General features: G+C 50.3%; 1 protein-coding gene and 1 long non-coding RNA gene across 2 annotated transcripts in view; one reads left to right on the forward strand and one right to left on the reverse strand.

The window, feature by feature from the left end:
• Window positions 1-841: 841 nt before the first annotated feature.
• LOC138809576 (POU domain, class 2, transcription factor 3) overlaps window positions 842-12634 on the reverse strand; it is a 58640-nt gene continuing 46847 nt past the window's right edge. The window contains exons 8-13 of the mRNA XM_069996251.1: window positions 12413-12554; window positions 10837-10973; window positions 8911-9072; window positions 4796-4862; window positions 3433-3568; window positions 842-1921 (exon numbers count right to left, since the gene is read on the reverse strand). Coding sequence (XP_069852352.1) covers window positions 1882-1921; window positions 3433-3568; window positions 4796-4862; window positions 8911-9072; window positions 10837-10973; window positions 12413-12554 — 684 coding nt within the window. The 3' untranslated portion in view covers window positions 842-1881. The remainder of the gene's footprint in view (window positions 1922-3432; window positions 3569-4795; window positions 4863-8910; window positions 9073-10836; window positions 10974-12412; window positions 12555-12634) is intronic.
• Window positions 1628-4415, forward strand: LOC138809585 (uncharacterized). The gene is made up of 3 exons (XR_011366895.1): window positions 1628-1764; window positions 2606-2735; window positions 4137-4415. It is a non-coding gene; the product is annotated as an uncharacterized lncRNA (long non-coding RNA).

Consider the following 12634-nt stretch of genomic DNA (forward strand, 5'->3'; position numbering starts at 1 on the left):
GACCCAGGACTGGCAAAGGAAAAAAGAAAGGAAGAAGGGAAGAAGGGAAGGAAGGAAGGAAAGAAGGAAGGAGGGAAGGGAAGAAGGAAGGAAGGGAGGAAGGAAGGAAGGAGGGAGGGAGGGAGGGAGGGAGGGAAGGAAGGGAAGAAGGAAGGGAAAAAAAAGAGGCCCTGGCCTTCACCTATTCAGCCTCTGATCTGATCTTAACCGGTTGCATTTCTCACTTACAAAATGAAGAAACAAATCTCTTGCCTACTCTGCCTTCAAGGTAGTTTTGTGCCAAAGCATAGGCACGCTGAACTCTTCAGGGCTCTTCTGTATTAACTTCTTAGCATCAATTGGGGCTAAGAGTGGGGTAACACAAAGTCATGTACCAACCGGAATAATTTTCCAGCCTTCACTTTGTTGCATGCACTCAAGTCCCTCCCTGCCTCATAAAGAAAAATAAAAAGCACAGAGCTGAAACTGAAGCCTTTTTGATCAGGAGTGGAATCATTCATCTCATCACAAAACAAACTGATTTAAGAATAGAGATTCCTTTGCGTCTCAACCATTTCCTGGATATGTAGTCTTTTTAAAAAATAGTCATTTTGGCTTCATGATATGGCTGGCTCTACACACTGGCCCACAAAGAATGAGATTTGAAGGATAATATTTCAAAAAAAGAAAAGAAAAAGAAAAAAGAGAAAGTCAGTAAAGTGGCCCAGCCCATGTGGAAACTCCGTGGAAGTAACTGACACTTTGGTTTTGTTTTCTTTTAATTCCTTTCTTTTCTTTTCTTTTTTTAAAAGAAGATAAAATATTACAGAGATGTCTTTAAAATTCACACCTGAGTTCAACTTTTTTTTCCTGGAAAATTCCACGTTAAGGAGAAAAGAACATAATGTAAAACCTGGAAAGGACTATGTACAAGTATGTTGCTGGTGACATGGTTGTGAGCTTGCTCTTGAGTTCTTTCTTCTCTGCAGCCTAAAGAAGGACTAGAGAAGGGGAAATGCGGGAGGGAGGGAAGGAAATACAGCTCTTGTACTTCGGGGTACCCTTGAATAAACAGAAGAGAACCACAGGGTGGAACAAAGTGTCTGGGGGCCAGAGCAGATGGTGAAAAAGGAATTGAACCTGGAGGTTGCAAAAGGGGAAAAGATCTAGCTGGGCACCAGTAGTTTAGGTCTGTAATCCTAGCTACTCAAGAGGCTGAGATCTGAGAATCATGGTTTGAATTGAGCATAGGCAGGAAAATCTGAGATTCTTATCTCCAACTAACCAGAAAAAAAAAAAGCAGAAAGTGGAACTGTAGCTCAAGTGAAAAAAAACAGGCAAGAGTTCAAGCCCTAGTACCAGGGAGCCAGTTGGTTAAAAAAAAAATAGGTGAAAGTAAAAATGTTGCTGAGCTCAGAAGACATCTAGGCTTCTGGGGAGATATCTGATCCTAATCTTTCCTCCAAGTTGGGGGTCAGCCTGGGATTGCGGCTACATTCAGAGTTAAAACTTTTATGTCTTCTTCTGGTAGTTTGGCACACCAGGCAAACCCTGTAGCTGAATTGGAGAAGAATGGCTAGAAGGCCTCTCTCTGCAACACAGGACTCCATGGAGACAGCTCCGTGGTAGAACAGTCTAGAATATTCAGAGCTAGAAGGTAGGACACAGGCCAGGAAAGTGAACATGGTCAGTTCCCACGAGGGGCCTCCTATCTTCAGAGCATCAGAAGCCAGCGCACGGCTCAGTCACAGTTTGGCTCTCCAGAGGCCTCTGCTCCTGGAAAAGGCAAGAGTGGGCTTTTCTTCCACTCCTATGAAGGGAATCTGTCCAGATGTGGAAGGCACGACTCCCTTCCTCCCAGTGGGGCACACGGGCCAGGGGGCGTAGGGGAGCTGTATGGTCTCAGTGGAGGTAGGTGGGGTGGCTCCATCGGTACCAAGATCTGGAAGGAAGACAAGAAACAGGCCCGTTCCAAAGTTAAATATGTGATGGAGAAAGACTGGTAACAGGTATAGGCCGGCCCAGGCAAAGTGTCCTGAAGACCCCCCCCATCCCAACCACCAAAAGCTGGGCATGGCAGTGTACATCTGTCATCTTGCTTATACAAGACGTGTATTTAGGGGGACTGTAGTCCAGGCAAAAATCAATTGAGATCCTATTTCAAAAATAACTAATGAAAAAAGTAGTGGGCGTGTGGCTCATGTGGTAAAATACCAAGCATAAGACTTTTGAGTTCAAATTCTTTATATACTCTATATCTACATATCCATACTATATATAGGTCTATATGAGTTTTGATTATACATACACATATATACACACATATATACACATGTATATACACACATGTGTTTTGATCATGGTGATAGTTGCACAGTTTAGTAATTATAGGGAAAAAACCCACAAAACTCTACACTTTAAAATGGTGAATTTTGTGATACAAGAATTGTATCTTAATTGTATTTTTCTGATAGTACTAGGGTTTGGAACTCAGGACTTTGCCCTTGTCAGGTAACAACCCCAGCTCTTCTCTGCTCTAGTTACTTTTCGGGTAGGACCTTGCTCTTGGCTCTGGGGGAGGGGGCAGCCTCTAACTGTGATTCTCTTACCAATGCCTCCTGCATAGCTGGGATTACAGACATGTGCTACCATGCCTGTCGACTTCTTGCTCTGCCACAATTGGCCAATCAAAGTTGTCTGCCTTGCTGAACTGACTGGATCAGGACAAGTGGCATCATCTCTTCCTAGATGTTCAGGTGGGGAGTCTATCACCCAACTTTCTTGCTTTTTTTTGAGACAGGGTCTTTGGTATGTGAAGCCCACACTGGGCTGGAATAAGCTTGCTCCTGGCTCAAGTGCTGGGATTACAGGCACGCACCATCGTGCCCAGCTATCACCTAACTTTTTAAATCTCTGTTTTCTCCTACATGGAGGCAAATTCTCAAGGTGTCTTCTCTGAGAATGCTTTTAGGGTAGCTTCTTTGGCTCAATTGCTACAGCCTAGAAGGCTACTTTCCCGCTGCCACCCGGGCTGGAGAGGAACACAGCAATCACTACCACTTCCCTGTCTCCCTGTGTCCGCCACACCTGAGGCCTAGGGGTTTGTTTGTGCCTAAGTTCTAAGCACATGTCTGAACATCGAGGGAGGCAGGTTCCTGGCGTGGAGTGAAGCATTCCTAAGCCCGGCAAAGGACCTGGGCCTTCCTGATAGGGGTGATTGGAAATTTCCATCATCAAAGCAAAGATGGAAATTTTAGCTTTGTTGATATCCGCTCCTTGCCAGGACTTCTCAGGGCAGCTTCTCTTCCCCAAATCCCCACTCGTGGGGGATACAGTGTGGCTCTCCACTCTGTCCTCTCCCTGCCACCACACCCCCTCTTCCTGTCTCATGACAAGGTCTCTGTCCCAAGGCACTGGCCCAGCCCGGGGCCTCGGTGCTCCCCCGCAGCTCACCCTGAGGAGTTAAAGCTGGAGGAGGAGTTCATCATTGCTTTGGAGTTATTTTGAGATGCAGTTGGGCTGCTGGCGTGGAGTCCTGAGCCAGGAGACGAAGGCCTGCTGTCGTTCCCAGGGGAACAGGATGACGTTACTGAGGACAAGGAGAGGCAAACACAAGAGGAAAATAATGCGGCCGAGTCCAGGGACCTCGTGACACAGCCCTGCCAACACTAGACTTCCGGCTGTAACCCCAAAGAGAGTTCACCCTCTCCTCTCCCTCACTACCCCCCGCCCATCCGCCCACCGCCTACCAAGCTGGCCTCCATCTTCACCTGCCAGCCAGCCCCATGCTTTGTGCAGCCCCAGGTTCTCAAGAGCCGTGTGGCTGGTTTTGCCAGATGCAAAGAAGACAGATGCTAAACTCATCCTACTCTGGGACACACCCTGGGCTGGGTATTGGCAGCCCCAGAAGGAGAGGCAAGACAGGAGCAAGATTCCCAAGCTTAGAAAAGAAGAGGGGACAAAGAAAAGTATATCGGGGACAAGGGGACAAAGGGACGCTAAGGGCACAGTTAGAGACTGCCAGCGGCTGGCTCTGCGTTCTGACTGGCTGGAGGTCGCCCCAGGAGAGTGTGAACCGGGAGGGAGGAGGCTATTTAAGTCTCCGCTTGGTCCTGGGCTCTGATGGCTCATACTGGCTTGCTTCTTTCCCCTGACAGGTTTGGACTCAATTGAAAGTTCCTGTTTGGAGTCTTCCAGACAGCATTCCATGGGTGAGGTGACCTACATTTTATCATCCAAACTAAAACACTTTGTTTTAAAAAATGGAGAACATCTGGATAGCTATGTCAGCACCCAAGGCTGGCACAGATCACTCTTGTCTAGTTCTTCAAAATGCTACAGGGACTTTTGGGGGAAAAAAAATTAAGAGTCCTGTAGGAATGATGTGGAGTTCTGCCTTCCTCGGGCTGCTGGTACACCTCATACTGGAATGTATTATGCCCTAGAGTGCTTAGGAGTACTGTGATTAAAACCAAACCAAACACACGTTTGTTTAAACTTTGCTTACCCAGCATTTCCCAGACTTCTTTGATCATGAAACCTTGTTTTCTCTAGCACAGATTTTTAATGTCCTTTGAAATCCGTTTAGGGCATGCTTCTTTAGATACATTTTTTCAGTCCTGATACATTTCAGATACATTTCAGTCTTGATGTCTGTTATGTAAAAGAGTTTTGGTGCTGTCTAGCAATCTCAATTAATGAATTCACTATTGGTGGCACTGGAATTTGAACTCAGGGCCTCAGGTTTGGTAGGCAGGTAGGTGCTCTACCACTTGAATCATGCCTTTAGTCTCAGAAACCTCATTTTAAAGCTTACCTGTGCCTGGCATGGTGCTGTGGACAGGAGGGACTGAGAGGGGTCCCAGGGACCCTGAGGGAGAGACCTGAAAGGCAAGAGAAGGTTGTTACAAGTCTTCATTCTCTTTCCCTGCTCCAACCTCAGAGATCAGAAAGGGACTTCAGCCGGGCGCCAGTGGCTCACGCCTGTAATTCTAGGTACTCAGCAGACTGAGATCTGAGGATCATGGTTCGAAGCTAGCCTGGGGAAGGAAAGTCTATGAGGCTCTTATCTCCAATAAACTACTCAGGAAAAGTCAGAAGTGGTGCTATGGCTCAAGTGGTAGAGCGATAACCTTGAGCACAAAGAGACCCAGGGACAGCACCCAGGCCCTGAGTTCAAGTGCCAGAACTGGGGGGAAAAAAAGGAGGGGGGTGGGGGACACTTGAGATGATTGTCACTGCCCATGTACACTGTCATCCTCTCTCCCGCTGTTTCTATCCTTAGAACAGCCTAGAAAACTGTGGAATCAAAGAGAACAGACCAGGTCCCATCATTCACCATCTCTATGACTTTGGGCAAGTTACCCAACCCCACTGAAATTGGGTTTTCTCACCTGTAAAACAGCAGCAACACATCCCTGATTATTTCCTTTTAATTAAGATTTAGTGAGCTAATGTCCATAAAGGTTCCAACCCAAAGGCTGGCAAAGAGCTTCAGCTTGTTAAATGTTAGTTCTCTTCTTTCCTGAAGGAAAAGCCAGGGGCTCATGGAGATAACTAAATGCTTTGTTAACTTTCCTTTCACCCTGAGATCTGTCTACTTGAACTCCCCTTACTCTTCTCATCCGGAAAGGGGCAGCTTGGAATGGCGTTTCCAAAGGTACAGACAGGCAGTTCTGCTCAGGGACCCGTGATTTAGTGTGTCTCCTCTCCTCCTTCTGCAACATCCCCTCTGAACAGGATGTAACATGTTCACATTTCTTAATTAATCAGCATTGGTTCTGGCTGCTTCCATGTACCTCTCCCCTGACAATGAGCCTACTCAGTAGGCCAGGGCCCCGGTGAAGGGTGGAGATGGGTGTGGGGAACAGTTAAAGAGAGTGGCGGAGTGGTGAGAGATGCTATCACTCGGCTCCTCTTTCTCCTTCCCTCCCTGCCTGCCACACCCAAGAAAAGTTGTTGTTTTCAAATAAATAATAAATGGATGGAGTCACAGTGACCAACTCTTTCCATTTCCTTCTGAGGACAGGTCATACCTATGGATGGAACCGCTGGAGGTCAGCACGAATCGCATTTATTCATGCTATACAGACCACGGGCAGGAATATTGTGTGCGTGTGTGTGTGTGTGTGTGTGTGCGTGTGTGTGTGTGCATGTGTGTGTGTGTGTGTGTGTGCGTGCGTGCGTGCGTGTGTGTGTGTGCGTGCGTGTGTGTGTGTGTGTGCGCGCATGCGCGCATGCACCAGGGAAATGTATCCCCAGCTCCAACTTTGCCATTTATGATAGCAATGATGAGCGATCAGCACCCTGCCTTCCAACTTAAAATGTCCAATGGCTCCTTAGAGCTTTGGGGGTCACAGAGCACCTGGGACACATCATGACCCAGCCTTCCTCAGCCTCTGTAATTTTGAGTCCCAAGCCCCTGGCTCCAGCCAGGCTGAAGTTCTTCACAAGATTCCCCTCACGACAGCAGAGTGTTCATAACTGCATGCTTCTCCTGGATTGTCCCTTCTGCTGCTCCGTTCCTCTTTCTAATTCCTAGTGTATTCCTCGAACAAATGATGGTCTCCGCCCTCCTGAGTCCCATTCTGAAGTCTGTGTCTTTTATCTCTGTTCCCATAACACCTGTACAATGATTCTCCCTGCTACTTGGTTGCAGTAGATGGCCTTTTCTGGCTCTTCCTTCTCCATGTTTTCCCTGGATCCTCTTTCTTTGCTTCTTCCTTTCAAGTGCTGCTGTCCCCAGGATTGGGATAGGACCTTCCCTCTTCATTTCCCCCATACAATCTCCACAGTGGAGCCTCTCCCCACGCAGGATCTCCATCGCCGTCTGTGCACAGTGCCTTCTCCCCACATCCATGTCCCCATCTCAGCCCCTCTCCTGGCCTCCACACCCATCATTCCACATGCCTGTGGACAGTCTCCTGGCGTGAAGAACCGGTCATTCCTTCTGCCCACTCTCAAAGCTGCTCATCCCATTTGCTTTTTGCATACAGGTGGTTACCGTCTACCCCGCTGTCCCAGCCCGCATGCTCAGTCTTCTTTCTTCCATGCTTTCCCGGACCCCACCCAGCGCTTTCCATGTATTAACCAAGACCTTCCAGTTGTCTCTTGAGTTCATTCCATCCCCTCTTTCTCACCATATGAGTTTACTTCATCCTCATTATTTTTAACTACCTTGGGGGGGCAATACTGGGGTTTCAACTCAAGGTCTTGTACTTGCTAGGCAGGTGCTCTATCAGTTGAACTATGTTCACAACCAGCCGCATTATTTTGCTACTGAATAACCAAAGAATCATGTAACCAAGCTGGGTGCTGGTAACTTGCACCTGTCATCCTAGCTACTCGGGAGGCTAAGATCTGAGGACTGAGGTTCGAAGCCAGCCCAGGAAGGCATCGATCAGTGAGATTCTTATTTCCAATTAACCAGCAAAAAGTCAGAAGTGGAGTTGTGATTCAAGTGGTACAGATTCAGCCTTGAGTGAAAAAGCCAAGCAAGAACATGAGGCCTTGGGTTCAAGCCCCACTATTAGCACAGATAGATATAGATATAGATATAGATATAGATATAGTAACCAATCTTATACTTTTTTTTTAGATCCAAGACCATAAGTCAAGCTTGATATTGGACACGTCCACTCTTTGGCTGGTACTCTAGCAACCCAGCCATGCTTCTAATCCCCAGTCTTGTACTTTTTTTTTTTTTTTGCTGGTTGTGGGGCCTGAAGTCTGGGCCTGTTGCTGTCCCTCAGCTCTTCAGCTCAAGGCTAGCGCTCTACCACTTGAGCCACAGTGCCGCTTCTGGCTTTTTTTTTTTCTGCTTATGTGGTGCTGAGGAATCGAACTCAGGGCCTCATGCATGCAAAGCACTCTACCACTGAGCCACCTTCCCAGCCCCAGTCTTGTACTTTTGAAGCCAGCCTTTATCCTGAGGTCCAAGCAATTGTTCAAAAGGCAAATCTGCCCGTGCCAACGCCCTGCTTCAAAATATCTTCCAACAATTCCCACAAGCCTTCACTTCCTTAGCACTGCGTCCCTCCCCCTCATAACCCAGCCCTGCTGACCAGTGCAGCCTCAACATTCCTCCACATAGAAACCACTCACACTTCCGTGAATATGCAAGTGTGCCCCTCCTTCCACACCCTTCTCATTCTCCCTGGCGAGAGCTCCCACCACACTTATTTGTCTCTCCTTGTCCTGGTGGATTCCACGCAGGTATTAATGATCTCCTTAGGGAGGCTGCACTAATCACCGCCTCTCGGAGGGAGTGCGCTCTGTTAGCTGCTGTCCCCAGCTCTCCCAGGAGAGGAATCCTGTTTATCATTTGTTTATTTGTCTGTTACTCTGCTAGGCAGCAAGGCCCTCTGGGACAGGGAACAAATGGCGTTCATCTTTGTATCCTAGCACGTAGTAGATGGTCAATGGATGTTTGGCAAACATCAGTGGTGTTTTGTTTTTATTTTAAATGCAAGTTTTATGACTAACACCAACAAGACTGAATTCCAACCACCCTTCCCCATATGATTTTTGGATCTCTGTTCAAATGCTACCCCACCAGAGGAGTCCTCTCTGATCTCCAATCAGCATCCTCCCTCAGTCACTTTGTATCCTTTTATTTCTGCTCTTCTTTGGAGGAACAAAGTGAGGGGACAAGGTCTCCCTGTGTTGCTGGCCTCAAACTCCTGATCCTCCTGTTTCTACCTCCCGAGAGCTGGATGACAGGTGTGAGGGCGCTCTGGCTCCTCACCCTTCTTCATAACACATAATTCCATGTGATATCCAGCACCCATTTGCTTGTGTGTTACATGCCTCCTTCCTTACTGACCACCACCCTCCAGGATGGAGAAGACGGCCCTCCCCACTCCTCCCTGAGGATTATGACCCCCTCTCTTCCCCCCACCGTGTCTGGCAGGCTCCCTGCCCCTCACTCACCAGCCTGGAGTTGTAGATGGGAGACTTGATGGGTGTGGCCACAGGGCAGTTGATTCTCTTCTCTTTTTGGCGTCGGTTACAGAACCAGACCCTCACCACCTCCTTCTCCATGGATAGCTGCTCTGCAATCATGGAGATCTCTTCTGAGCTAGGTTTGGAGTTCTGGGGGGAGGGGGGCGCGGACAGAGCATAAAGGAACATGGTCAGGTTTGGGGTGAGGGATAGAGGGTGGGTGCAATGAGGCAGGCGTTAGAAAGATAGAGATCCAAAGCTCTAGAGCCAGGCCCCGGCTTCGTGGAGCACAGATTACGTTGGTGTCTTTAGGAAACTTGCGTAACTGCTGAGTCTTAACATCTATGAAAGGAGATAACAGAGCCTACCATGCCGGATTAGGGTGGGGATTACACGAGAAAACACGTGTCAACTGCCAGGACACGCTGGACACAGTGGAGGGCCCTAGAGGTAGGCCTTTCCTTGCCATCCTCGGGGTATGTCTGAAGAGAGGGATTATGGGTGGGTGGTGGGGCCAGACAGAATGCCTGGGCCATGCCCTCCCTTGCGTCCTTTCCTGAAGTCCAGTCCCTTCTCCCTAGGGAGCTACCATCTGCACGCCTGGGAAGTCTGCTGGGTAATTATACATAATGTAAGGTTGCCAGTCCCTTGTTCTGATCCCTGGCACCCAGCCTTTGCCACGCTCCTGCACCCTTTCTTAATGATATCTGAGAAATGGAAAATGAAGGAGAAATTGGCTTCGGTCATCCGATCAGCAGCAGATTGTAGCCATGAGGCCCCTGAGCCTGGTGCTCTGAGGGAGACTCTGGAGGCAGGGACTTGAAGGATTCTGACTAGAAGCTATTTAGCCTCCGCTGGGTTTCCCTCCTCTCCCCAGGGCTCTTTGCCACATGCTTTTGCCACAAGTTCAAAACACATGTACACTGTGATGGAAATGCAACATGGTCATAAGTCTTTAAAGATGCACGGAAGGAAGGAACAAGAAAGAAACGCATTCAGAGGGCATTGGTACTGGGTTCCTTTTTTTTTTTTCTTTCTCTCCCTGTAGTGTCCACATTGTTTACAGTGGGCATTTGATTACTTTTTTTTTTTTTTTTGGGGTCTGGTTGTGGGGCCTAAACTCTGGCCCTGGGCGCTGTCCCTCAGCTCTTCAGCTCAAGGCTAGAGCTCTACCACTTGAGCCACAGCGCCACCTCTGGCTTTTTTTTTTCTGCTTATGTGGTGCTGAGGAATTGAACCCAGGGCCTCAGGCATGCAAGGCAAGTGCTCTACCACTGAGCCACCTTCCCATTTTTTAAAACTGAAAAACAACATTTTCAGAGAAGATAATTTATGTGCAACACCCTGGCTTTGCTTTCATGAACTAGATACAGAAATACTGTCCCTCGATTCTGTTCTTTACATCTCCCAGTGAGAGGGATAATGGGCCCAGCACAAGAGGGCTCCATGGGGCGGAGGAAGTTTCAGCCTCCTGCTGACATCCCTGGGTGCCTGGGAACACCAGGTGATTTGGATTTAGGTTTTTTTGTTTGTTTTATTTTGTTTTGTGCCAGTCCTAGGGCTTGAACTCAGGGCCTGGGCACTGTCCCTGAGCTTTTTGCGCCCAAGGCTAGCCTAGCTCTATGACCTGAGCCACAGCTTCACTTCTGGCTTTGTGGTTGTTAGTTAATTGGGGATAACAATCTCACAGCCTTTCTTGCCTGGGCTGGCTTTGAACCATGATTGTCAGCCTCCTGAGTAGCTAGGATTACAGGTGTGGTTTGTTTTTTGACCATCTTCCTGGTAGGGGGAGGGGCAGTTGGCACTGGTGCCCGGAGCCCTGCTCTGGGCCTGGCCTTCTGCCCATGGGGTGCCTGCTTGCCCCCTGCTTCACACCCCCTCTTCCTCCTCACCCTCCACCCCGGGGCCACTCACATCTTGAAACCTCTTCTCCAGAGTCAGGCGGATGTTGGTCTCGATGCTGGTGCGTTTCTTCCTCTTCCTGCCGAACACTTCGCTGAGGGTGGGGTAGGAGGCTGGTGTGCCTGCTGAGGGGTCTGACGGGGAGGACTCTGGGGCGGGGGGAAGGAAAGCAAGCTCAGTGAAGGGGACACCCCGGGTCTCCCCAGGGGTCAGTGGTGACTCTGTCAGGACTGGCCCCTCCTCCTCCATCAGGGGACCAGACCAGACTGAGTCCTGCCTCTCGCTGTTCTGGGCTGAGGGTCTGGGGTTAGTGGTCACACCCATCCTCCCACTCCCACTGGGGGGCTTGCTTCGCAGACACACCAGCACTCAAGTGCCAGGTAGAGCGCACTAGCACTCTGAGCCCAAAGCCCCTTTCACTCGGTGGCAAAATGTCACCACCAAAGCCAGTTATCCAGCAGCACTGGACCCGAGGCTGTGGGGTGGGTGGGGCGGAGGGACGCACCTTAGGCTGGCGTCTGCTCAAAGACAGGTGCGAGGCCTTCCTATCATTTCTCCTGCTCTGATGCTTCCCTGAGAGCCGTCTCAGGGACAGCCTGGGGGAGGGAGGGGCTTCTGCGCTTTCCCATGTTTCCCTGGGGGAGGACTTCCACAGTTCACCCCCTCCACGGAAGCCACGAACTGTCACACGACCACTGAACACAGCCTAGCCCTGGAGATAAACTCCCTCCCTTTCTCCCACCCACCCTTCTCTCTCTCTCTCCCTCCTTCCCGTCCTCCCTTCCTCTCCACCCTGATCCAGGCCACTCTAGACCAGCACCCCTCCCTTGGGAAAGGCTGGTAATGACCAGAGGAGGGGGGGGTGCTATTAGCAACTATCCTACAACTTAGAGGCCAGTCTCTAACAACAAAGGTTCACCTGGCCCCAATGTATGAGACCCTCCATACCCCACATTACTCCCTGACACCAGGCTGGTTCCTTCCCCTGCCTCCCCCCCCCCATGCTTGCCCCCAGCACGCACCATTCCCAACACCTGGCGCTGGCCTGCACCCTTGACCTCCAGGCAGGACTATCCCCCTGTCCCCCTCCCCCTCCTGTGGTCAGTTTTCCCCAGCCAGGCCTGACCATAGGCTCTGCCCTGACATCTGTGCCAGACTGGTGAGGTACAGGGCTGTGCCAGGCCTGTACTGCCCAGCCAGGGACTGGCTGGCCTGTCCAGGCCTGGGCCTGTGGCCATCAGCGATCTGAGAAAATGTGGTCTGGCTGGCTGACCCAAACACTGCCTCCGGGAGCTGTTCTGAGGCCTAACGGACCAAAAGCCGCCCCTCGCCCCTCCGAGGGCTTTCTCGGGGCTGTTTCCATCTTCCTCAACTGTTTCTACTGTCTTACTTCTCAGCTCATTGTAGACGGAGATGGAGGAGAAAGGGGTGTTATGCCTTGGCACCCTAAAGCCTCACGCAGATGAGCAATCCCTCCCCAGCCCCCCCCCCCCCCAGGCTCTTCACACTGCTGCTCCCAGACCCACCTGCAGCCCCCTCCCCCCCCCCCCCCCCCCCCGGCTCTTCACGCTGCTGCTCCCAGACCCACCTGCATCGTTGAGCCACTTCTCCAGCAGGGGCTTGAGCTTGCACATGTTCTTGAAGCTCAGGTTGAGGGCCTCGAATCTTGAGATGGTCGTCTGGCTGAAGTCATTGCCATACAGCTTTCCCATGGCCAGCCCCACGTCTCCCTGAGCAAGCAGCGGAGCAGGAGGTCCATGAGGACACGAGGCCCCCCTGCCCTATGTCCCCACCCCAGTCCGTCAGCACC

The sequence above is a fragment of the Dipodomys merriami genome, unplaced genomic scaffold (assembly GCF_024711535.1).
Source record: "Dipodomys merriami isolate MVZ:Mamm:240054 unplaced genomic scaffold, mDipMer1.0.p SCAF_103, whole genome shotgun sequence".
Lineage (NCBI taxonomy): Eukaryota > Metazoa > Chordata > Mammalia > Rodentia > Heteromyidae > Dipodomys > Dipodomys merriami.